We start from the raw sequence: 25,757 nt of genomic DNA, 5'->3' as shown, positions 1-25,757 counted from the left end.
AAATAAAGAAATACCACTTTTATTTTTTTCAGGATTTTATTAAAAACTGAATTACAATATTGATCAATGACATATTTGAACATTATGAGCAGAAGTTTTTTTTTTTAATATGCATATGTACAAACAGGCCATAATGAGTTGGGAATATTATAAATACTTTTAAATTTATTTCAACAACACCAAATACCTCCTTTCTTTAAAAAAATAAAATACAATAAAAAAAAAAGAAAAGCAACCACACACTATTACAAAAATATGGTTATCCGGGGAACTGCTATCACTCCTGACAAGTAAACGTCCAATTTCACATCACTATATATATATATATATATATATATATCTATCTCATCATCATCATCAGCACTTTTCATGAGGAACTTGAACAATGTCCCTACTATCAAGGCTCTCCTGTTAGGAAGATTAAAAATGTTATATATATATATATATATATATATAAATAAAAAATAATGCAATAAGTATGCTGTCTTGACAGACGATTGTATCAGAGGCACCATATTGGGTTGATGCAGTATGTTAAGCCATAAGGAAGAGGAAGTGCTAGGCGTGCTAAGACTACATTGCTCTGTACATGCACCATGTCTCCAGAAGGTAGTTTTGACGTTTTTTGTCAATGGTACGGCGTCTGAGTGGTAGCAGCGACCACAAAATCACAAATCCCCCCTACGAGCTGTCCGTGTCGTAGCCAAGCCCTTCCTGACTGTACCCACCCGCCCCTCCAAAAAGTATTATTTTGCTCAAATGTCATCGGATTTTCAATCAATTCAAACCCTACCCCCTTTGTTCACCCGAAATTAACAAAAAAAAATAAAAAATAAAAAAATAATAAAAAATTTTAAGTCTGGGCCAACTTACAACCAATCCGGGGGGCTGCTGTCTGTGTTTGCTGAATTGGTAAATTGTAAATCAGTCTGTTGTCTGTTGTTAACCCCCCCCACACGCCTCCTCACACTCCTCTAGTTCCGAGGCTGCGAGTTGAACTCCTGGCAGATGTTGTGGATGATCTTGGGCACAAACTTGTACAGGCTGTCAAACTCTTCCACGAAGAATGAGTGCTCCTTGTCGGGGTCGGTGGCGATGTACTCCAGCTCATCCTGGGCCGCCCAGGCGATGCCGATGGAGTAGGCGATGACACCTGTGTCGCACGCACGCACAAACACACACACAGACAGACACACACACACACACAGTTAGGCACAGGCCTCACAGCTTGTCACATCGCAGGCAAATGCTGCTCTGTGGATTAACGCCTGTCTGTGGCAGCGAGGGAGTTCAATACGGTGTCCATTGGGTCTGCTTGACTGTGTCTGCTGGATTTCTTTCATGAGAAACTAGGTCAAAGTAATGTTGAAGCTAAAAGCAGTTTATAACCCCTGACTCTGTATTTCCAATATAACTCTGGTACTTAAACAAGCTTGTCTGTGTATAAGCACAGGTGTACATACAGTGCATGTAAATGTACAGTATATGTGAATGTACAGCATGTGCCAAATCTGTCGGTGAGCCTGTTGGTGTGGTGTTTATCTGTGTAGCCAGTCGTGGATATACAGGTGACCGGGGCTACTCAGCCTCCAGGCCTTTGAAAACATTTGCTCTACATTCATTTCACCTGTAGTGCTTAAAGTATCAACAACCGACAACCAAGTGACTCTGCAGAAGAAGCAGTAGTGCAAGCTACACTCTGAACAACGGAAAAGTTCTAGTTGAATTTGTCAGGCCCCTAAACCGGTAACTGGGTGGAACTCTGGGCCCCCACGGAACGTAGTTGAACAGCCCTGATATAGACTAAACCAAGCTCTGCCCCTGCCCTACCCTATCCTTCCCTTCCAAGATTCTGGTACTTTTCCATCAATTAAATACTTTTTGCTGTATTTGTCTCCTCACCTTGCTGATGGACCGCCAGCGCGGGCACCCGGACGTCGTCGTAGGAGCGTCCGTCCGTGATGACGATCATGATCTTGCGTTTGTTGGGTTTGGATTTGCTGAACAGCTGCTCCGCCGCGTACGTGATGGCGGCGCCCGTGCTGGTGCCGCCGCTCCAGTAGTTGATGCGCTTGATGGCGTTGAGCAGCTCGGCCTTGTTGTTGTGCTGGCCGAAGGCGAACTCCAGCCGCTGCTCGTAGGTGTACTGCACCGCGCCCACCCGCGTGTCTGTGTCCGAGATCTCGAACTCCCGCGTAACGTTGGCCACGAACTGCAGCACCGTGCGGAAGTTGCCCGTGCCCACGCTGCTGGAGCCGTCGATGACGAAGGCGATGTCGTTGGCATTCAGGCAGGTCTTGCTGCACACCAGACGGTCTGTGTCACACACGCGCTTCACCAGCGGCTGCACGGCCTTCCTCAGGGCGAACCAGCTGGACACCGGCAGCGAGAAGAAGCCGTTGGTCCGGCACACGGCCTGCGGAGGAGAGGGGAGGGGATTGGACCGGGTGAGTCACTGTCATGGTCTTTTTAATGTGCCCCTGGTCTTGACTCTCTACCTTGTCGACGTAGTTGGCTTCGACCACGTTCTGTTTCTCATTTTCGTCCGGGCCCTCGATGGTGACGAAGAAAATGTTGATGCCGGACTCCCGGGCGAGCCGCGAAGCCTCCTCCACCTTGTCTGTCGGCCAGCCGTCCACCAGCACCACGGCCACGTTGGGCGCCGCGCCGCGGTTTCCGTTGGCGTCGCTGAAGTACTGCTTGTTGATGTAGGAGAGGGCCTTGCCTTGGAAAGGGCACAAGGGGGCAGCACAGAAAATGATCACAGGAGGCCGCCTGTGTAAAATGGAAGCCTCTTGAGCCGAATATCCCCTTCTGCATGTACGTATGCATATATGGTCACCGCATTTACTAGATATAAAACCATTTGTGCCCATGACCCTTATCCTTTAAACACTGAGTCTCGTTGGTCACTTTTAATTAAAAGAAAGAAAACATTCACTACATCTAGCATTGTAGTCTGATTAGAGGGGACATCTGGACAAACACACAAGTCTATTTGTATCAGGCTGCAAAATTTATCATGAGGGCGCAAGTGGCAATAAATGCACGCTGACACACCGAGCGAGACAGAAAAACAGCCCTTACCCCCCCCCCAGGCCGGTAAAACCGAAAGCGCTACTCGGTCAGACCAGGAGGAAAACACTGCTTACAAAGAGCAAAGCTGTAATTTAGCTCACAGTGTCTACTGACGAATTTAGATTTAATTCCATCCTTCCATGTGAAAATGTGAGAGGCCACTAAAGTGTGCGATATAATTGCTCCCCTTTCACTTTTACACTTCTGGGTCTGCGACAGCTCCGACTGGCGTCTCGCTCGACACACTCACCCACGTTGGAGAGGCCCCCCTTCTGCACTATCTTATCTATGGCCGTCTTCACATCTCTGGAGTTGGAGTAGGTCTTCAAGCTGGCCTCGGTCACGGGGTCGTCCCTTTTGAACGAGTCAGGCGTGAGCGACGATGACACCTCGTCCTAATTTCATCCCGTTGTGACCAAAGTGCAGAACGCGTAAGTTTACCCGTATTGGATAATCCCCATCATGGGTCCGGCCACGCCCAAGTTGATAACCTGAGCCACGTCGGCTAGGAAGTCCTTCTGGATCTTGAAGCGCCGCTTCCCGATGCTCCAGCTGCCGTCCATCAGGAAGGCGAGGTCCACCTTGCAGTCTGTGGCAACGGGAGACAAAAGGCAGGATTCGAACCCGTGATGGACGCCGCGTCTGTGTGCGGTAGCGTATGCAAGAGGTACATACTTGGGTCTCCCTGAGCCGCAGGCTCTGGTGCTCTGGGTATGGAGTCTTGCTCTCTGGTGTTGAACCCTGTGGATAAGGTCATGTACAGGAGCTTATAGTGGAAACCATAAGATTGTCTGCATTGGCTGGACTTAACTATAAGTCCTAGAATTCCATTTCGAAACGACAAGTGCGGTGTGTGACGCTGTTTTAACACACATTTATCTGTGATTATGAGAACTTGTTGCTCAAATTTCTACTTCTGTGGAAATTTTCACTTCAAAGTCAACGCATCTGTGGTTTGTCTGCACATCCACAAGCTTCCCTAGGATTCCTAGCAATTTATGGAAGGAGTTTGTAACAAACAGGAACTTGTTCCATCCTCCAGGAACTGTGCCACTGTTGAAAATTTGGCCCAGATCACTAAAATGACAGTCTGTGCAGTGGTGTCGAAACAGGGATGCAGTTTTGGACAAGGGCTCAGGATCCGTCTCCTTGGATAACCTTGGTCAAGTGGCCATGAAGCTGAGAACTTACTGGTAAAGTGGTAAATGTTAAAAGAAGCAGGGAAGAGTCAGGGCACCTGTCTCATAGAGCGGCACGTCCGGCTTCCACGCGTCCACAGGCTCCACTGCAAAGATGTCGTTAAATACTCAATATTAAAAAAAAAAACCTCAGTCACGCGAAGGCGCTCCGTGCAATGGCAAAGGGGGCTTTACTTTTATTTTTTTGCTCCCCTTCGGCAATGAGAAGGGTGCAAACTAACTTGGCACAAACAAAGGGGACAAGATGTATTTTCCCAATCCATGGTTTATGGACTAATGTGGGGATTCCCAGGGTGCGGGCCCCGCCCACTAGTGGGCCAAAATGGTATGGCGGAAGGGCCACCCAAATATATATGTATTTATTTTTCCACCTAATTTAAAAGGTAAAAAATGATATAAAATAAATCATATCAACTTAATATTTGGAATGTAAAAAAATAGGAGAAGTGCTGGGGCGTGAGCAATAGCACGTTATCGTGCTGTTTAGCTCCCACTCGGCGTGGCGCTGGCGAGTGGGAACTCGTGGCTATCAAAATGGAACCATGGTTGGTAGACTCTAAGAATAAAGGAATTGCCAATGCATAAAAAAATGAGGCACCAAAAAAAAAATCAAGAAAGTCCTCCAATCACACCTAATTGTATTGGTTGTATTGAGTATTGACAAAAGATATTTGTATTGGTTCTGAATGAACAGTTCCTGTTTCACTGAAGGGGTGATAAGGGAGTACCGGTGCGCTCCATTTCGGCTCCGTGTCCACTCACCTCTGGTGTGGGTTGTGTCCACGGACACTTTCCCACGGTTTCCATCCGAGTCGGTGGAGCGAGGAACTGCAAATAATAGACGGCAACGTGAAAACTTGGAAAAATAGTGAACCTATCCTTTAATGGGCTACGCCAAAACACAGGGTCACTCTGAAGTTGCAGTTTTCGACAAGCAGGGTGTGCGGCTGCGAGGCTTCTGGGCACGGAGGAAGCCACTCGGCCTCTTGGATCTAAAACCATGTGTCTGGAGTCTGGATTTAGATGTTTTGAGTGTAGTCAAAACAGATGAATGCGGGGACTATAATTTCAATAAGGCCTTTGTGCGTGTCCCTTTGTGTCTAATGATCGGTTCATATAATAACTCTGTCATTCAAATAGTCCCTCTGGTGATTTGAGGCATTCTGTGGATCACAAAATCATTTCCTCCCTTTCCCAGCGCTCTTCATGCCACGGCTCCCGGCCTTTTGTGCCAACTTCTCCAGCTTATTGGATGTAGACCTTTTAAATGGTATTACAGGAAATATCGAAAATATCATACTCTGAAAGAATTTGTGCGATGTCTTTGTCAAAATTGGATAACCTTCGTTGCTGCCCTCCACGTCAGGAGGCATAACGGGCAGTCAGTCCAAGTAAGTTTATTAAAATGGCAAAATGGAGACACTGAATTGATAAAACCCCGAATAACCTGGAATGTAAAGGCGAGAACGGTGTGTGTGCGTGTGCGTGTATGTGTATGTGTATGTGTGTGTGTGTGTGTGTGTGTGTGTGTGTGTGTGTGTGTGTGTGTGTGTGTGTGTGTGTGTGTGTGTGTGTGTGTGTGTGTGCGTGCAAGTGCTTCAAAACAGCTTCTGTTTTGTCTGATGGAATCCATTCCAGTTCGAACTTCAACCAGGCATTCATCTATTGAATGCCCCCCCCCCCCAACCAAGACCCGTTAGTCCCCCCCACACTTTTAAAATTGGAATAGAATGTCACTTACGGTACGGTCCAAAGTTATAATACCAGCGCTCAAACTCAGAGATAGCAGGCCTGTGTTCCCGAGCTAGAAGAGGACGTTGTGAGACCCGTTAGTGTTTCCCACAGTTCACGGCGAAGAAAATGAAGAAAACATTCTCGTGGTTGTGATTGGTCAGAAGAAAAAAAAGAAAAGAAAAGCGTTTCTCAACCCAATCCCACACCATTTAAGAGAAAGTCTTTTGTCCGGACCCTCTCACTCACATGCAGAAATGATAAACCCACCCTTGTGATCACCCATAGCCACGGGTTTAACTCACAGCAGTGGTTTACCCCTCATATGGCAGGCATATGGTACGTATTAAAACACCCCGAGAGACGTTGGTGCGGACATTACAAAGAGAAGGCAGAGACGGTCTCCACATACCACACTGCCTTCATCACACAAGCATGCAACCTTTGGACACATGTACGTCGGAAGCGGACATAATGTACATGCGCGCCGCTCAGGGTGCGGTCGCATGCTGTTGTGACAAGGGTGGGTCGGACGCGCGCCCAACCGCCTTGTTTGTGCGGTGGAGTGGGTGTGGACTTACCTGAGCTCTCAGGTGAATCCACCTCGCTCCAGGTGTAGCCCGAGTCTGGAGCTACGTAACTAACGTCTGAATGTACAGTGGTGGAGGCTTCAGCAACTACAAGGATCATATGATATTTAAGGACGGGGTTAGGGTGCCTGTTGAAGCCCCGGCTTTGGGACAAGGTTTCTGTGTGAATGGTTTATAAGGCTCATAGGTCTTTAAAACACTGGAAACATTAACAGTAACTCCTGTGCACTTTATTGCTTTAACTTAACTTTTACCATGATCATTCGAACCATTCACTACATTTTAACTGCCTAGTTCCAAAAGCAAGACAAAAACACCTAACCACTCGACATGTAGATTAGAGTAGGTTCATGACTGGTTTAATTGGAAGGGGAGACGGGGGGCGGTCAATCCACCCCCCCATCCCCCCGCTGTTTGATACCTGCTGGTCGTCTGGCCCCTGGGAACCAGTCTGGACGAGCAAAAGAAGGAGGCGGCCAATCCCTTCTAGGAAAAGCTGTGCAGGGAGAAGATTAACAAGCGTCAGCCAGTGTCATTAGTAAACAGTGCGTGTGACGTCCACCTCGCCCGCCTCCGTGGAGGAGGGCGGGGGCGGGGGTGGTGGGAGGAATGCAGGGCACAAGGCGTCCAACCTCAATGGTTACACATTGAGGTTTTTGGCCGGTTTTCATATACATGCCAGAACACATTTGCCAGCAACTGAGGAGCTGCAGCCTGTTTTTGTCACGGTGGACTGGAAATTGTTGGCCACCTGCTTTGTTTCTTTGTGCTCTTCTTGGCATCGCTCAGACGGGCCCATGTGGAGAGTTTGGGCAAGGTTGTCGGGGAGTTCAAGGGTCCCATACAGTCATGTGTTGGTCTGCTGTTGACGTATGCGGCGACGGCGGAATACCCCGTCGCCGCAACGGTCGAGCCAAATCACGGCAGCCTGTTGGCTTTAACCGAGCCGCAGCGACACACGTTAATTAACCCATCTCCAACAGCTGATGAGAAGCTTACAACAACACACGGTCACTGGGCTTTGGGTTCCCATCTAACAGCAGCTACAGAGCAGGGCCCGTGTTGACGGGGCCAGGCTGGGAGACGCCAGCGAGCAGACCAGCGGAGCGTGGGAGTATTGTTTTAATACTCGCGTCAAACCGGGGACAGTATACACGGCGTGGCACAGGGATTAGGGTCATTTGCTGCTGGTCCAAAGCCCAACGCCGTACAGCAGACAGCAATATTTTTCCCTGGTGTAACTGGTGTTTTCAAAGGATTTGGCTAAACTCACCCAGTTAAACTCCACTTGGGTGAATGTTGCAACCAGAGGGCCAGAGGGAGATCGACGGGGGGTTGGGCGATCGACGTGTAGGGGTTCCAAAAATGTCTCCGTTATGTGTGTAAAAACTACTCAAGTACTGACTTATTGAGTTACTTCTTTAGCTCTGCATAATCATAGCAACACAGTGTCTTGAGTTGAAATATGCTAAAACCCACGGCAGGAGCCATCGGGGTGGACGTATTAAGGTCTAATGGGCAACCGAGTCAACCTCCAACTGGGTGGAACGAAACAAAGCCCAGATACACCAACACATTAATCAGGTAGGATTGACTTTGAGACAGCAATAATATGTTAAAATACCTCTAATGTCGGATTGCCCAAATTGACGACACGTACTGTCTGATGTATATCGAGCGGATTAGGGTGAGTCCGTCTCACATTCAGTATCAAGCAGAGAGAGAGATGACCCTGAGAGTCTCGAATGCGCTCAGAACGCCGAGTTCAGAAACCACACTGCCCCATCGACCGTGAGCAAAAATGCATCTGAACCTTATTTTAGACGGCCATGGTTTTTGTGTTGCACAGAGGTGCATTCCTCGGTGAGCCGGTCTGGGTTAGACTCAGGAACCTTCTCCAGGAGAACCTCATTCATTCCGAACCCCCGGCGGAAATTATGGTGGTTTGAGACGCTGAAATTTGAATGAATTGACATGAAAACTGTTCCTAAATCCGTGGGTTGGTGTAAACTCAGCCAGGGATTACAAATTCAGTGATACTGTTATCTGGAACTATAACTTGAACTGTTTGAAGAGTGATTATTTGGGCTTACGGAGAAGATGTTTAAACACAATTTACAGGGCAAAAATACAGGAAAATGTAGGTTTTAGGTTTGCGGGTAAAGAAGGCCGTTTTTTTGTATTTTTACATTGCGGCCGGTGACATCACAGGGGTGTGGAGGTGGGGAGGGGGTTGGTTGTGTCTCTGCCACAGCACAGTAGCAGGGTGGTGTTCAGTCGGCAGGTCGGTCAGTTATTTTCACAGCTATTTAGGGATGGTGGAGTAGGCGGTGGAGTAGATGGTGAAAGTTCTTCGGCCTTCAAGTAGGAAACGAAGGAAAACAAAGACGGTGGGCCGGAGCGCTCTCTCGTTTCTCGTTTCAAACCAGCGGGAAACTGGTACAAAAAAAAAAATCGAAAAATAAAAACCCGCTCTGAGCATCCCTCCGTCTCCTCCATCATCTCCTCTTGCCAAGTGGCCTTCACTGCAGCCACACCTCTCTCCTGTCTCACCCATGAGACGTCACCTTCAAGTTTGCGGGCAGTGTCCCGATTTTTAGGCGGGCGTGGCTAATGTCATTACAAAAATGAGTCCAGCTCTATTTCTGAGTGAAAAATAAATCAAAATACGTATTTTTTTAATGAACTGCGACATATTGTCCACACACATGAATTCACAGGGTGCGCCCTCCTGCAAAGTTGCCCTTTAACAGAATCCTGCACAGTGGCTTTGCTGTGTTTTGGACAAGCTGGAGAGTGTTGTGGTGGATTTGCTGTGAACCCTTGGTCCCTCCCTGGGCGCTCCGCAGGCCGCTCGGCGCTGCCGCTTTCATCTCATTCCCTCCGCAAAGGATTTACGAGGAAGCTGGAGGATGAGAGAGGACCCGATTGGAATCTTTCGTAGGGTTCAACACGACTGCGCTGACATTTCCCACCGTGGTCTCATCCAAGCAGAAGGCTCCGAGCACGCGCCCGCCGCCGGTCTACATCCAGCGGAGATATGTCACAAGACGAGGTCGAGGAGATGTTACCCTCTCGGTTCGTCTTTGAGGCGTATCTGCATACTTACTGTCCACGTTTCAACCGAGTCACGCCAGGGGGTTGTAAAAGCCAGTCGGACTCCGTCGGGTGACCTTAATATCCACTTGTATTTCTGCCCGGAGTTTATGTGGGATTGGCCACGGCTAAACCCCGGCACTGCGCGGCGCGTCAGTGCCTCTTTATAAAACATTTAAACTGGGTTTTATTGCCCCTGGTTGTTTCTCCGGTTGACCAATTCTGTCCAATCTGGATGTTTTGAAGTGCAGTTTGATGAGATCCACTCGGGCTCTGGGGGTACTTACCAGGGTTGGACTGGCCAGTGTTGGGAGTCCGCTCAGGTGACGCCGGCTGAACCCTGTTGAACGCTGTTTGTAGAAATGGGAAACAGGCAGATGGGGTAAAAGACTGAGAGAAATTGGTGGAAGTATGGAGTAAGTGTTGGGGGGGTTAGGGGCGAGGAGAGCTTCAAATGCAGCCCAGCTGTTTTATTGCTTTCGGTGACGTTTGAAGGCATTTATTGCGCAGCTTGATATAAAAAATAAACAGAAAACTCCATGGCAGGAAATTTACAGGTCTGTGCTTGACTTTGGCCGATTCGTTCTTTTTGCTTTTCATCTTGGCAAACAAAAAATAAATAAGGGGATGAACAAACGAGCGCGATGTTAGATGAGACCTATGGAGATGATCACAAGGGGCCCAGGGGTGGGGATGGTGGGTCAGACTCATGGGGCCCAATTGGAGCTGTTTTCACTGTCTGCTAGTATAACCCCCACCCACTGTCTGACGCTGACCTTGACCCGAGGTGTCTACCTGCTAATAATGCTGTGCGTGCGTGTGCGTGTGCGTGTGCGCGCGACCGACCTGTGCCAGCAGGGGAGGGTGGCTGTCTCCTGATAGTAGAGCCAGCCTCTGGTTTGCGCAAACCTGGAAAGCAAGGCAATACAAGGCAACGTAACAGAGCACAACGTGACAGAAAGATAACACATCGCAAGGGAATAAGAATACAGTATATTTACTGTGTGGAGATCTTCAAAAATATATCTTTCACAGAGAAAAAGATGTGTTGTGGGTTACGAAAGGCAACAGTGTGCGGGGTGTTAGTTTCGTGGTGAGATTAGATGCAAAAGTGTGATTTTTGAATTAGTAGCACACGAGGCTTCATGTGCACCAGAACAACTCCCACAACACCAAGTCATCTGATGAGGGGTACGATCCAAAGTGGCGGTGCATCAAGCTGCTGCTGCATGACTGGGTCTGCTACATCAATATCATCTTTCCATATCCAGGTCGGGGATGGGATATGCTCTGCCGTCATTTTACAGAGAAGAATGCCCCGTGGGACAGGAAATAACATCTTCAAATGCTGGAATTTGGTGGTATTTTACTTGGAGAATAACCAAAGCCAGGCTGTGCCAGAGCCTTTTTGCCCGCCCGCATTTCGGCGGTCTAGTAAAAAGTCTCGTAGTCAGATGTGCACGTCGAGAACAGGAGATGACATGTAGAGTTTAAAGATTGTATCTCGGAAAGAAATAAAGAAGGGCAGAGAAGGAAGAAGGTGTTTAAGAACAAAAGCTGCTCCAGCTGCGTGCGCGTGTGCGTGTGTGTGTGTGTGTGTGTGTCTGTGTGTGTGCGTGCATGCGTGTGTGTGAGTGGTTAAAATACACAAAAATGACAAAGATGTTGACAAAGGACACATTAGGATGATTGATGATGAAGCTTGATTTACCTTGATTAAATCGTGGTGAAAATCTACTCGGATAGGCGCTTCCTCGGAATACTTTGAAGAAATTTAAGGCGTGTTGGTTATTGGACACTATGAGTATCAGCATCCTAAGAGCTTTGGAATCAGCGAGAAATTGAACACATACCTTGGCTGGGAGCCTTTCCATGACCGTTCTGTGTTTGCCCTATACCAATGTTGAGAATAACACAATATGGGCGATTTTAGGGTGGGGACGGGGGGTCTTTATATGAATTGTTTGATTTCAAATGAGCTGTAAAGACAAGTATTTAATAACATTAAAGGATCAATTGTCTATCTCTTCAACCCAGGCTGTATTCAATTGGTTCCCATAATTTATAACGGTTCATAGCAACAACCTCGCTGAACGACTATTGAGAAAATTACCACTCTGCTGCAGCTTCTCACCGCACTTAAACGTGGTCTAACTGGGCAAAAACAAAACCTTAACGCTCCTTTTTGCATTATCCAAAGCGTAACGTCAGCTACTGCACATTGTCCGTATCAAGAGGTCCAACATCCTGTGTCTCATCGTTTTCGTGTGCGTGGATGCAGCCAAACGAGCCGTTTTGTGGAAGTGCACATTAATTTGAATTAATTAATTTCAGGTTGTTGTTTTTTTTCCCGTTTTGGTACATACATGGTACAACATATAAAGACTGTCTGACAATATTGTGAGTGTCCCGTTTTCGAAAAGGAGATTTCACATGTTTTTTGAAGGCTCAAACGTTTGCCCCATTGGGCTGCATTAAAGCACAGTGGGAAGCTGTAGCAGAGCGGTAAGTTTCAAGATTGTACAGTGCTGAGCCAGGTTGAGCTATGAACAGTTGTAAATAATTGCAACCAGCACCAAAGCCTGGGCTGGAAAAAATAGCAATCCTGTCCTTCAAGGCTGGAGCATAACAAACGAGGACGTGCCATGCCTTTAGAAACGAATGCAGTTTTAAGTTGTTTTTGTTTTAACCTTAAAACAGGTGAGCTGATTTCACGTACGGAACAACGCACATCGTGGTGTCGCCACGGAAACCCACACTTAAATCCCACGGGGCTGAAGTAAGGTGCTTTATACAGTAGGCAAAACACACCGCTGCAACAAGCCAACACCACCAGTGCCACATCCACACCACCCACCCAACCAAGCAACACCACCCAACCAAGCAACACCACACCTGCGGCCGCGCCTCGTCGCTCCTTGGCTTCACTTACTTGAACTCGCTGCTGCCGCCGCAGAAGCAAAGTACGGGTGATTGCTGCCTGGGTGGTGGAAACACACAGGGGGTCACCAGGAGCAGAGAAACAGTATTAAAAGACTAGGTGGAGAGAGAGACAGAGAGAGAGAGAGACAGACACAGAGAGCGAGATGGAAGGAGAGTGGGAGGAGCTTGTGTCCCCAGCTCCGGGGTGAATAAAATATATCTCGGTAATATATTTCAATCCTCAAATGTACAGTTCAGGTTGCCAGTCAGACCGCACCGACTGTAATTTGTCGAACATCTGCACTCCGGATCTGTTCAGAGTTAGGTCTGTTAGATCGCGATCGGAGGCGGTTCTCCGCTTTGGATTGGTATTACCGGATCGTTCGGGGGGTTAATCCAAGAAATGTAATCACGAAAAACATTTCCCTGTATCCAAAGGAATACGTAATCCTTCACATGACATGCATGAATCCAGCGATTTTATGAGAGAAAAAGTCTCAAAAAATCGAACATGTATGTATGCAACACATCATTTTTCCTGTGTGTGTGTGTGTGTGTGTGTGTGAGACTGAACCTACCGGCGTCCCTAACTTTGTGGATGGCAGCCCGGGCTTTGTTAGCGGTGGGCGGAGGCGGAGCGGTACTGACGGTGGTGGCGGCGGCGGTGGTGGCGGTGGTGGGGGGCGCTGGCGTGCTTGTGGTGGTCGTGGGCTCCGGGGTCGTGCTTGTGGCGGGTTCTGGTGCCAGCGTGGTCAGAGCCTCCTTCTGACCTGTAGGGAAACGGGCGGGATGAAGTGGACGTTTTCATGTTGACGTGAGGGCCCCAAGCGAAGTGTTGGGGGAAAATAACCACAGCGTTTCATCGGTTATTTGATGTTTATCGGCACGTCCTCGCGGCCAGTGAGGCGACGCGGTGACGGGAGGAGAAGGCACTGGATGTATAGTAGAGGAGCACCTATAGCTGTAATGCATTCTTGACATTCTTTGCCACACCGCAGCGCTCGGGTTCCTCACTCGCCCCCGAGCAGGATCCAAAATCCCAGAGCAAAAGACATGTGATCTTTCAACTGTGACTCAGGCTTTTTTCTTTTTAATCCACGCTCCCTTTTGGGGTTTCGTGTCATCACGCTGGAAATACCGAGCTTATCTGCCGCTCCGGCCAGGATTCAGATCCGAGCCGGATTCACTTCTATATCAAGAGTGTATGCATCGCGTACAGTGGCCGAGGGAAACCAAATAACTCAGACGCGTTCGCATCATTCCAGTTCTCACTTGTTTTGACGTAGGTGGGTCTTGAAGGGGTGTAGTCCAGAGTCGAGGGGTAGATCACTCCCTTCTTTGGCTTCCCCACTGGAAAAAAAAAACACGGCAGAGAGACTCACAACGCGTGCCCCGGCTTTGCGGTGCAATCGTGTGCCGTGTCGTTCGAATACCTGCGACGGTGAAGGACTCCCTCCACTTGGGAAGGGACAGAGAGCGGAGGCCGTTGGAATTGCTCCCCTTGTAGAGATTCTGCCCGGCCATCTTTTTGACGATCACCTTCCCGCCCGAGTTGGTGATGACCCCGCTGTGGAGGGAGAAGGTTAATTGGAAACCTCCCCAATGATCTGTGTGGTGTGTTTCAGCACTGAGGTCCACACGATAAGAGGAGTGCATTGGCCCTTTCATTAATAAATAAAGGATGCGTAGCTTGTGGGGCTAGTTCTGTCAGACAACTCAACTGCGCCACACCCTTATGGACCGGCCTGAAAACAAAATCAACATTTTATGTGTATACATTTATGTGTATATACACATACTGTGTGTGTGTGTGTGTGTGTGTGTGTGTATGATACAGAGCTAGTTCTGTCGGACAACTTGACGGCGCCACACGCTTTCACGCCCTATTTAAGAAGCCAGTCCCTCCTGCCCTGCTTGCTTTGCTGCCCTCCCTCCACCTCCCCTCCATCCACCTCTTGGGCTCTACTCTTCTACCCAATGGGGGGAACGGAGCTCATCACTCCAATATTTCTAGCTCGTTAAGTCTGACTGTCCTTGCTGTGCACCTCGCAGGGAGTGATGAGCGGTAGAGCACAGACACCAAACTCAAACCAGACTAAATAAATAAGGATCATTTTAAAGTAAATCAGAATCAAATCAAGTAAACAGACTTTTATCATTGCTACTAATAATACCAAGTACCTTAAAACAAAAATGTAGGACTTTTGCAATGGAAGATTTTATTTATTTATTTTTATTGTTTTCTTAGGGTATTTATATTTCAATACCGAACGTCTGTGTTCATGTCCACATCATGGTTTAGGGAGAGGCTGTATACCTGTGGATGGCTGCATTGCAGATGCTTGAGATGGAAGCGAACACCGCCGTGCCGTAGACCTGCTGCTTGGTCTCCTTGCAGTGGGCGGGGCATTTCACTATGAACTCTGGGAGGTTAACCTTTCCCGCTCTCACATCGCATTCTATGGCTGGAACCACTGGAGGAAGGGAAGATTCAAGGGCATTCAAAGGACATTTACCCGTTTCTCACCTCGACATAAGTCCATCCACTGTTACTCAGGTTCGCGGGCGGCTTCCAAAAGCTTCACAGACACTTGCGACAGTATGGCAGTGTATGGACTTGACCGGAAACATAAACAGTCAAAACGTCCTGAAAAACTTCCATATCGCTTCAGCTGAACCGAATCAACAGGTAGACTTCCCTCAACCTTGAAAAATAAAAACAACAACAACAAAAACTGCAATTTGTTGAAAAACCGACTCAAGTCAAAGGCGTCAGTATGGAGAGCGGGGAAATGTGGGTTTGAATTCAAAAGAAGAAAAAAGAAAAGGGTGAAATGACCCTCAGAGGTGCAGAACGCGGGGGCCTGAGTGGAACCGATAATACAGCGACTGTCACCAGGATCTCGGGCTTGTTTGTTTTGCAATGTCTACCTTGCTTGGGCTTCTTGTTCTTTGATCCGTTGGGCTTGGCCAAGCAAACACAGGGCAGAAGGAGAGCTGTGTGGGAAACAGAAAGTAAGACCACGGAGATGGATTCACGCAACAGCAATCAAAGTAACATAATCGTCGGCGGTGTTTGCTCGGCGGAGAATGGCCGTGTGTTTACACGGTGTTTGTGTCGCTCGGCATTAGCGCACGGCGACCGCCTAGACTGACGGATTTTAACCCCCGGAAAAAAACATCCACCGAACATTCAGCTGAGGCTATTCTCTCAATGAGGTTTGTGTTTGTGTCGAAAAAAAATGACTTGGGGGGGGGGGGGGGGTTTCCCTTTAAGTAATGTGTGCGGATGCGGACGGAGGTTCCCTACCGAGGCAGATGGCGGTGAGCGGAGCTCTGATCATGTTGGGCCGCCGGATGTTCCCCGTACAAACCTAAAACTATAAGGCAAGAGGGGAGAGCCGGTCAGAATGTCTTCATTTCCGTCCGGTCGGACAGCACCGCGGACGCTTCCCATCAGGAGCAAAAACATTGTGATGACATCGGCAAAGCTTCAAACGGTCTTCTCTCTGGTTGATGAATGGGAAACTGACTAAAAACCTGCTTGACTTAAAGTAAACTATGGCTAAACTACACCTTGCAGTCTGCTGTCCTGCTGTCTACAACACTCCAGGCCAATTATTGTACCACAGGTCATTTGAACTGACTCGCAGTGTGCATCTGCGGTCACCATCTTGGGCCAGCGAGACAGCAGTCTGAGCATTTGATGTCTGGCTTTAAGGCCCACGGAGTCGGACAGAACGGGATAAGTGTCGTAGGACGTAATATCATCCCGGAGGAATGAGGAAGTGCAATTTACTTCATAGTTTGGCATCGGATTTGAAAGCAGAAGAAAAGCCCCTCAAGTACCGAGCAGATCCCTCAAACAGTGAGAGGGGGGAGAGAATCCAGAAAAAGACATGAAACAATGTTGGAGACTGGGTAAACATGACCGTCACCCGTTGCCAAAGCTCTCATACCAGACACTGTGATTATTGTGGCACTCTGGTAATGATAGCTGATAATGATCATGGAGGGTGGGAGTGTCGGAGGCGGACCTTGTAAACTTCGGTGCATCCTTTGCATAGTTCTGGTCCTCTGCCTCCTTCCCAACAACAACAACAACAACAACGACAACAACGACAGCGTGGCCTGGGCGCGGGCGCAAGGAAAGGCGACCCGCCCCCCGCCGCCCCCCTACCGCCCCCACCGCCCCCGCCACCCCCGCCGCCCCCGCCCCCACAGTTCCCTGGCAGGGCAGTGGGGCAGAACTCATCCCTCGGGAGGCGATGAGTGAAACCTCCCTGTTAACAGTGGAATGCTGTACCTCCCACCCCGGCGCTGTGTTTTGTCTGTCGCTACCGCCCAACACCAGCGGCTCCGCGCCGATCGAGTGGAAACATGCGATCGCGCGGTGACCTCTGGAGCGGGGTCGGGTGCGACGCAATATTGCACAACGCAATGTAGGTCAAAGTGACGGTCGAGATAAAACGTACTCAATTGTGAAGAGGCCAGTTTGCTTAAGGTAAGAAGTACGTGTGAAGGCGTGGTATAACTGTACGATACAAGAGCTCTAATAAAGCCCTTTGGTACATTTTTAGCTGGCATTCATAAGCATTGACATGCTTTTTTCCATGCCACACCCCCACCCCCCCCTGCGCTTTGACAAGCTGCATAGAACGACAATTTGTCCAAGCAGGAAAGGGAGGTAAGGAACAAGCCGGGGCAGAGTGTAGAAGAGGAGGCTTTGCGGCGGCCGAGGTGAATCGGCTCCGAAAGATCCTCCGAACAAAGCAAACGACCGGCGAGGACGTGGAGACAAGATTCAAGATTCAAGATTCAAGATTTTTTATTTGTCACATACATATACATACTTTCATACATATATGCAGTGAAAAGACGCTCCATTCCATCCCGCCGCGGCGCCCGCGTTGAATGGATCCACTGCGATAAAGAATGAGCAGCATGTGTAACAAGTGACAATCACACGTCAAGCCAAAGAAAAGGATCAAAACAGCGGGGTTAGATAACAACCTTATCGCTTCCTAACGACAGCGGGGAAACCCTTCACGGTTTGTGAGGTCTTTCACAGGCGGACCTCTTATCAGCGTAAATCATGGGCGGTGATGGGGTCATGTACTATATAGGCGTTGTAAATCTCACTAAGTGCCTGCGCCTTGTGCTGGACCCGTTAAAGGCCTTGGGTGCACCCGTTAAAGGCCTTGGGTACAACCTCTAACGCCTCCTACAGCGAAACTCTATCGCCGTGCCTTCTTTGAAAACATTTCTCCCTCTGTGCATATATGTGGAAAATATGGGATTTTGCCATTACCCGCCAGTGTGTTATACGGCCATTTCCAAAGCAAAATTGTTGGCACACCGAGCGGCTCCGAAAGGTCAGGGTGTAGTTTGGAGTCTTGAACCACTGCTGGATTTGGGATAGAATATCCCCTCCAAGCTGACACCAGGAAATGACATATAGCAAATTAAGAACACCAAAGGTTATACAATTCGCTATGCACAGAGCAAACCTTGTTGGTCTGCTGTTACTCTGAATTTAATATTTCAGCCCCTATGTAGATATTTTTCCCTCACTTTAAGTGGTAAAACTCACAAACAGAACCAACGGAAATCTGATACTGAAAATCCTCCCTTGTTGAAAGTAGGATGAAGCGTTCCATGTTGCATATAGCGAGGTGATCAAAGTGTCCAGTGATAAGATCAGCAATGCGACATCCCAATCCAAATTCAGCCGCTGCAGATTTCAACAAATCAGTTGCCATCAATCATAATGAACTTCACAAAGCTCTCTTATTTGAAAATGCATATATTTGCATATACAGTATGCATACATTTTAGTGCAACTCTGTGTAAAAGTTAAACTGGAAATCCATAAAATTATCTGTGAGGGTATCACACTACAAGTCCCAGAATTCCATTAGAAACTGCAACGTTTTCTTTCAACATCTGGATTCACCCTTGTCTTGGGTCATCTGAGAATGCTTTTTTTGTGTTTTTTTGCTCTATTTCTTAGTTTATGTCCATTCATATTGACAGTTTGCGACAACGCTGGTTGATTAATTGCACTGTGGCCGCTAGGGTTGGGGGATATGTCAAAACTTTCCAACCGGCAAGCCGAAGGACGTAAAAGGAGTAATTAGCAGGCTTTGCAAACGAGGCCAGTTCTAACCGGCCGCAGCGCAGAGGTTTCGGGTTGAAGCGGATGGAATCACTTAATTGGGAGTTTTAAAAGGACAGCAAAATAAAAGGATCAAATCATGGAATTATCCCGGAGAAAGCCCGTCCCGGTCTGTGTCTGTGCTCCCCTGGTGAAGAGGCGGAGGCGGTTCCCCCAGGACTGGCACCCCAGTCCCCGGTAACAGGTTTGGGTGTCTGAGTGCCCTCTGCAACGCTGCGTGGTTCCTGCAATATCTGAACCGAACCAAAGAAAGTGAGAAAGCCTGTTTCAGAACGTTCCTTTTTGAGGATTTACACAGACGGCGAGAAAAGCACCGGTCGCGGTTAAAGCAGTGATGCAGACTACCAGTACCTAGTCACGCACGCTTTGAATTGCACTTTACACGTAATGAAATAAACAAAATAAAAGGACAACAATCGCCTCAAAAAATCACCGGTGCGCAAAATCGCAAAGTAAAGACAACCGCCGATGGGCAATCGCCGGTTGCCGATATATTCCTCCAATTGCCCAAGCCTAACGACCGGCATTCAGTTTGTGCTCGTGCAATCTTTGGGTTCTTGGCTGGAAAGGCGCCACCACCGACAATGGAAACAGCAGAGAGAAGCACATGCATAACCCAAAAACTTGAAATGGCTGTTTCTTATAAAGTGCCAGCTAAATAAATATCGGATAAAGTATCAAATATGCGATTTTGTGAAGAAAAAAACAATAATCTCATGGATTACCACTTTAATCACCACCAACATTCCTTGCCTACTCAAGGAAGCTGTCTAAGCTGTGGATAGGAAGGCAGGTAGATACTGCCCCTAATATAGTTTTGGTTGTATAATCAGTGTTTCTGAGGGTAATTTTCAGTGTGAAGCAAGCGCACGCACACATGCACACACGGACACACACACACACACACACACACACACACACACACACACACACACACACACACACACACACACACACACACACACACACACACACACACACACCGTGCCAGGGTAGGGTAGTGCCAGGATAGTGCCAGGGGTGGCTTTCGCAGATGTCAGAAATGTACAGTAAACACCACCAGACGTGCCAAAAGTGTTTTAAGCCACAAGCCAAAGAAGAACCTTTAGGGGGAGATCAGAGACGCACGGAAAGCCAACATGTCTCTACAAGGTCATTTCCTTTCAGAGCAGTCTTTTTTTTTTTTTTTTGGCGATTCATCTCTACCTCTGCTGAGTCGCTGTTTGTTTATTACGCGCAGGCTGGATGACTTTAAGTCTTGGCACTGGCTGCCATGCAAGCCGCGGCTTGAATTTAGCTGCTGGACGTATTGTACAAGGGAATACCTGGGATTAATCAGTGCTCTCGGTCGTATAAAGTCACGAATAAGAGGGATGTTACCGATGCAAATGTGAAAAATCAAAGACGGAGAATTAATTCTCATCCTCAAATTTGGATATATGGGAAAATCACCCCGGTAATTATAATAAAGAGCGATGCATCCTTCCATTACTCATTCACCTCCCTCGGTCGAGAAATACCTGAGGGGAAAAAAGAACAACAAGAGGAAAGGAGCTTTTTGGAACAAGAAAAGGGCGTAAAAAATAAAATAAAACTAAAAGTTGAATCAGGTAACTTCCGGTAAATTCCGTGTAAAAAAAAACAAAAACTTCAACAATATTAGATCTGATATTAGATTTGATACCAATGTTGACACAAAGCAGATTTCCTGATCTTTACGCACCATGGACCGAAATTACGCAGATATTACGCACGGTCCATCGTTAATCAATAGTGACAAGTACAGAGGAACATAACAAAAAAAAAAAAAAGGAACTTAAGGGAACTTACCCGACAAGCAAAACTAGTCTTAATTCCCAAGCGTCAAAACAAATAAATAAATAAAAACGTCTTTTCAGAGTAAAGTGTTGTGCATCTGAAGACGCATCTGCATCATCCAGCGTGCGCGCTACTGAACAGCCTCCTCCAGCTGCACGCGTTGGTCCTGCCTGCTCGGTGTGTGTGTGTGTGTGTGTGTGGAGAGAGAGAGAGAGGAGAGAGAGAGAGAGAGAGAGAGAGAGAGAGAGAGAGAGAGAGAGAGAGAGAGAGAGAGAGAGAGAGAGAGAGAAGAGAGAGAGATGAGAGAGAGAGAGAGAGAGAGAGAGAGAGAGAGAGAGAGAGAGAGAGAGAGAGAGAGAGAGAGAGAGAGAGAGAGAGAGAGAGAGAGAGAGGAGAGAGAGCGATCATTAAAAGTGCAGAACGGATGGGGCCAAAGTAGGTACAACACCCCCCAGATTCCCAACCCACTCCGAGCTGAGATGCAGGGCTGTCAGGGAGGGTGCAAGCTGCAGGTCAAACTTTTTTGATTCCCAATTTGAGAGATGTTGAATTTGAAATAATAATAATAATTAATGAAAGAGGACAAGAAGGTGGGGTGGGGGAAAAAAAAAAAAAAGATTTAAAGCCAGAATGTACTGTCTGAAATTATCTTCTTTAGTCTCACATTATAACTTAATATGGCCCATCTCTTTTTTTGTATTTATCTATTATTTTAAACTGAATTTATTGTGTAAACAAATGCAAATGTGTAAATGTGCTCGGTTACGCACTGTAATGTGATTTATATGATGAGTGTGCCTTTATTGTTGTGCATTTGAAGAGGCTTAATGAATGAAAAAATGTTTCTCCCAAACCTTGGCATTTTGAACTTGTCAGCGTTCATAACGTGTCTAAACAGATTTGGAGTCAGAAGTGTTGGCGGTGGAAAACTGTTAACTCCTGATGACTCCAAACATGCACCAGGTTCCCTTTCTCGTTTGCCTGCGTGTGGCTCTTGACTACTCATCCGATCGAGTCAAGCAAAGCAGTACCCCTCCCTCCCCCAAAAAAACATCAACACACACACACAGGGTGAACTACTTTAGATCTAGTCTAGTGATCATAAGGTGGCTGGTTCGATCCCCGGCTCCTCCTGGTAGCCTTCTGTCTTTGAGCGAGACACTTGACCTCGCTGCTCTCAATGAGCAGGTGTGCGCCTTGCATGGCTGCTGCCGCCGTCGATGTATGAATGTGTGTGTGAGTGGGTGAATGTGAGGCAGGTACTGTAAAGCGCTTTGGGAAGCTGCAAAACTAGAAAAGTGCTATATAAATGCAGTCCATTTACCATTTACACACATGATAAATGCCCACATGTATATGAATATGAATGCTTCCTGGACTCACGTGTGCGCAAAATGTGTCCTACACACGTCTTACATACGAAAAACAACAACAACAGGAACATATATGGATATGAATTCCTGTCGCGCACACACACAGACAACTTATCAACAGAGGCAAATATTTACAAGACATAAACAATGTTGGGCTAGTCAGCCATGTGGGCCAGCTCATGCTGCACTGACTGGCCCACATGGTTCTGGCACTTTGGACTGTGGATGGAAGGTAAGTTGAGGCCACCTGCCATTTTGATTTAATGTGCTTCAAAGTCTTCGTAAAAGAGGTCATTGTGCTCGTAATTATGGTCATTGCAAACCCCTGGGACCACCCTGCAAACATTGAAATTTACACTTTTGTTTTTGCCCGTTAATATTGCAAGGAAAAAAAATACAGGTTTTATGCCGGAATTTCTCATATTTCTTTTCGCGTGCTCCACTGTTGACAAGCTGTGACTGTATTAATTCACCGTCCCCAGGGGCCACTGGAAGACTTCTGGCATTTTGCTGTCAAAACAGAATTCCCCTCATCCCTCCAGTGAAAACCTTTGCTGTTGCTTTGTAGTTGACTATTTGGGTGAATGCCAAGTAAGAGGGGCTCACTGATGCACCAATCAGTGAAATCAGTTTTGTGGTGCTGCATGATACACCCATCCATACATACATATCATGGCCCCCTCGGGGGTAAATGCAAGGATGACCAAACTTAAAGCCGTCCTGTATCTCCTGTTGCCCCTGCGGAGGACCGTTGATTGCTTCCACATGTTGGCATGTATCATGTGTAGTGTTCTGATCAGCAGAACATCTTTAGATTCCACATGGTTTTTGGTGCATAGCCATTTTAGATTTGGATGATTAACACAGTATATATGATGTGTATGTCTACATCAGCATTGAGGAGATTGTAGGCATGATTTATTGACAGTGTACAGTTCAGCAATATGGGCAAGACCAAAACATTCAAAGAAATACCCCCCCACCTCACCCTCCCATATTTCAAGTGGTAAAATTCCATTCGGCCAAAAGAAAACCAAAAGACTGCCATCTTTATAGTCTGTCACACCAGTACTGTGAAGTCTCAATGTGTGACGGGGGGTCCACGCGAAGCACCTCCTGTATGCCCGGCTGTGGGGTTTGAGTGGGGCTGTTCACCCCAGAGTCTCTGTCCGCATTGGGCTGGATCTCCCCCGCAGCATATTTATCCTGCCGCTCCTGAGCAGGAGGCGATTGAACATGCTGTGCGGCCTGGGCTTTGGGTTTGATATTTTCAAAGTGCTGCAGACGGACCACCTCCCTGTTCGCCCGAGTGCACGGCAGGAGCACGGAGAGGTCTTTGCGAAACTTTGAGCTCATCCCAAAGTAGATGAGTGGGTTGTAGAAGCTGGCGGACTTGGCGAAGAGGCGGGTCATAATGCTGGTGGTGCTTGGCACGTGGAATCCCCAGGCGGACCACATGGACACCACTGCGTAAGGTGACCAGGCCAGGATGAAAGCTGTGCAGATCACGATGGACACCTGGAACCGACACGAGGATAAACAACGGTTAGTATACTACTAACAAAGAAATCGTTTTGACGAAAAAGAGCCGCCTACCAACTTGTCCCTAAACACTGTTGTCAGTATCATAGTCAATTCCTGACAATGACTTACTTGACTTAATCCTCTTGGCCCCCTTGGGATCATGGATCAATCCATATTTTTCGGTTTCAGTAATAATTTATTTGACAACAGGTGTGGGTGATTAGCCCGAGCTGCTGTTTCCACTTGTTCTACACAGTGGTCGTTGTGCCTTTTCCTAAAAAAACGGGGGGAGGTTGTCCTCCATAAATTATCCAATCACATCGCTGAGGGGTCCTCAGCACAGATTTGTATACGTCATATATGGGCCGCAGTCTGGATTTGAATGTACGATAGTTCGCCCCAAATTCTGATAATTCTAGAGTCCTTCTGCGATTATTTGGTTTTTCGGCATCTGGCAACGCTGTGCCTCCCATCGGCGTAGCTTTGGGGGTTCACTGAGATACACAAGACCAGGTAAGGGAGCGGCAGCGTAAAGTTCGCAACGGATCACTACAATATATTGAGGGAATGAACCGGATGAGAGTAGAATTCTTTCCACCCGACAACTATGACACAACCAAACATAGGATGTTGGACATTGGCAAGCTAGTGCATCCAAGACACCTACCCTGGTCACATCTCTCTCCACCTTCCTTTGGCGGTCACTGAGATAGCCATCAGCCGTCATGGCGTTGGTGCTCTTCACCGTGTTGATAATGGACACGTAGGAGAAGAACATGATCATCACAGGGATGAAAAAGCAGGAGATGAGGATGGAGATGATGTACGACTTGTAGATGGTGGAGTAGTTGGCTTTGGACCAGTCCACCTCACAAGTGCCGTAGCCACGGTCTACGAGGGACACACAGAGAGGGGCAAAGGGAACAGGGTTTCACCACATCTCAGCTTCTCCTCTGTCGTTCCTGCGGACAATGGCGGCGTTTAATTCACTCGTACAGCACACTGGCTCCGTGGGGCCAGGTGGAGAGGCTGGTGTGCGACAAACAGACCTGTGTAGCTCCCCCAGCCCAGCAGCGGCGCCACGGACCAGAAGAGAGCCCCGGTCCAGATGCAGAGCAGTGAGACGGCGATGGTGTTCACGCCGATGCAATGTGCTGCAGAAACACACAGGGAGAACGTCTGACGAGAATATGCCGCATTTTAATATTGATATTTCAGTATCAGACATTTTCATTTTTGTGGACCGGAAAGTTGTTATTGTTCTCCAAAAAAATGTTTTTGCTTTGGCAAACATTGGGGACGGGGGAAAAGTGAGAGGCCGTTTTGGTGGCCTGCATTCTTGCCGTGTTATGAATGTCAAATTGTGACATTTATTGAACAATACATTCTTTCCTAGTCCTGCCATAAATAAAGACTGTTTCTTCTGTTTCTTCTTCTTCTGCCAGCGTGGCCAAACTACTTGAACTGAAAAGAATCTCTGTTGACAAAGTACACATAGCTTTGCGTTGAGAGGACGATTAAAAAAAAACCGAAGAAAATCAATGTATTCGATTTCTAAAGTGACACATAAAAAGCTGTGTCACTCCATTTCTGTGGAGTGACAGCGCAAGAAGCCATATATACTAGATTGTTTTAAGGTAATAGATCTGATGCTGCGTCGTTTTTTATTCTGATTGTGTCTCTGTGTTGACTTTTTGTGTAGGTACTAAGCTTTCAGTTGGCACATTCCCCCATTCCCATAAATCAATGGGATATATCAAAGCAAATTAGAAGCTCGTACACTATTATGATTGATGATGATATGATTCTCTCTCACAACCAACCGCAAATGTGGTAAAAGCAAAAACGTAAAAACGTTTTTTCCGGGTGTTTCAACAGAGGCAGTTTCTCTGCCTAATTTTCCTCCTAATTAAAACATTCTTCTGCGTCAATTACCACGGAAAATAGAAAACTGCACCTCAAATGAACGGAATGGCAGGTTACGGTGAAATGTCAGTTCAATTGCCGGAGCAAGGTGAGTGATGCGAGGTCAGCCCCGAAGCTTATGTTGGTTGACGTTGTGTCTGTGAGAGAACAAGAGCGGCGCTAACCTTTGTTTGGGTGACATCCCTTGATGTACCTGGTGATGCTTATCACGGTCAAGGTGTTGATGCTGGCGAGGCCAAAGAGCAAAGTGAAGAAACCGTCTACCTGGAGGGAGACAAGAAACAGAGGTCGGCGCTCTGTGACATCACGTCTTCCTGTCTTC

The 25,757-nt window shown here is 47.5% G+C and overlaps 2 protein-coding genes across 7 annotated transcripts in view; both read right to left on the bottom strand.

Annotated features, from left to right (window-relative positions):
* Window positions 1-15: 15 nt before the first annotated feature.
* Window positions 16-20,761, bottom strand: vit (vitrin). Of its 6 annotated transcripts, none has more exons than XM_080016899.1 (23): window positions 20,625-20,761; window positions 15,927-15,996; window positions 15,548-15,613; window positions 14,934-15,090; window positions 14,050-14,183; window positions 13,889-13,966; window positions 13,195-13,386; window positions 12,627-12,674; window positions 11,548-11,586; window positions 11,406-11,456; window positions 10,541-10,603; window positions 9,982-10,044; window positions 7,020-7,094; window positions 6,590-6,685; window positions 6,019-6,081; window positions 5,040-5,105; window positions 4,316-4,363; window positions 3,754-3,819; window positions 3,520-3,667; window positions 3,329-3,432; window positions 2,499-2,725; window positions 1,903-2,416; window positions 16-1,153 (listed from the first exon to the last, which is right to left on the bottom strand). In XM_080016899.1, the coding sequence occupies exons 2-23, from the start codon at window positions 15,958-15,960 to the stop codon at window positions 975-977; spliced, it is 2,511 nt and encodes an 836-aa protein (XP_079873025.1). In that variant the 5' UTR covers window positions 15,961-15,996; window positions 20,625-20,761; the 3' UTR covers window positions 16-974. The 6 variants fall into 6 exon arrangements, with proteins under 6 accessions (XP_079873025.1, XP_079873026.1, XP_079873027.1 ...); XM_080016900.1 differs by lacking the exon at window positions 20,625-20,761 and adding an exon at window positions 17,928-18,176; XM_080016901.1 differs by lacking the exon at window positions 4,316-4,363.
* A 2,274-nt stretch (window positions 20,762-23,035) lies between these two features.
* The window catches only part of LOC307242593 (opsin-5-like), a gene marked incomplete at both ends in the record, with an annotated part of 7,678 nt that continues 4,956 nt past the window's right edge, over window positions 23,036-25,757 (bottom strand). The window contains 4 exons of the mRNA XM_080017103.1: window positions 23,036-23,503; window positions 24,177-24,400; window positions 24,559-24,663; window positions 25,600-25,699. Coding sequence (XP_079873229.1) covers window positions 23,036-23,503; window positions 24,177-24,400; window positions 24,559-24,663; window positions 25,600-25,699 — 897 coding nt within the window. The remainder of the gene's footprint in view (window positions 23,504-24,176; window positions 24,401-24,558; window positions 24,664-25,599; window positions 25,700-25,757) is intronic.

This window comes from Zeus faber (genome assembly GCF_960531495.2).
Source record: "Zeus faber genome assembly, chromosome: 16".
NCBI classification, from domain to species: Eukaryota; Metazoa; Chordata; class Actinopteri; order Zeiformes; family Zeidae; genus Zeus; species Zeus faber.
This window is presented reverse-complemented; position numbering and strand designations above follow the sequence as displayed.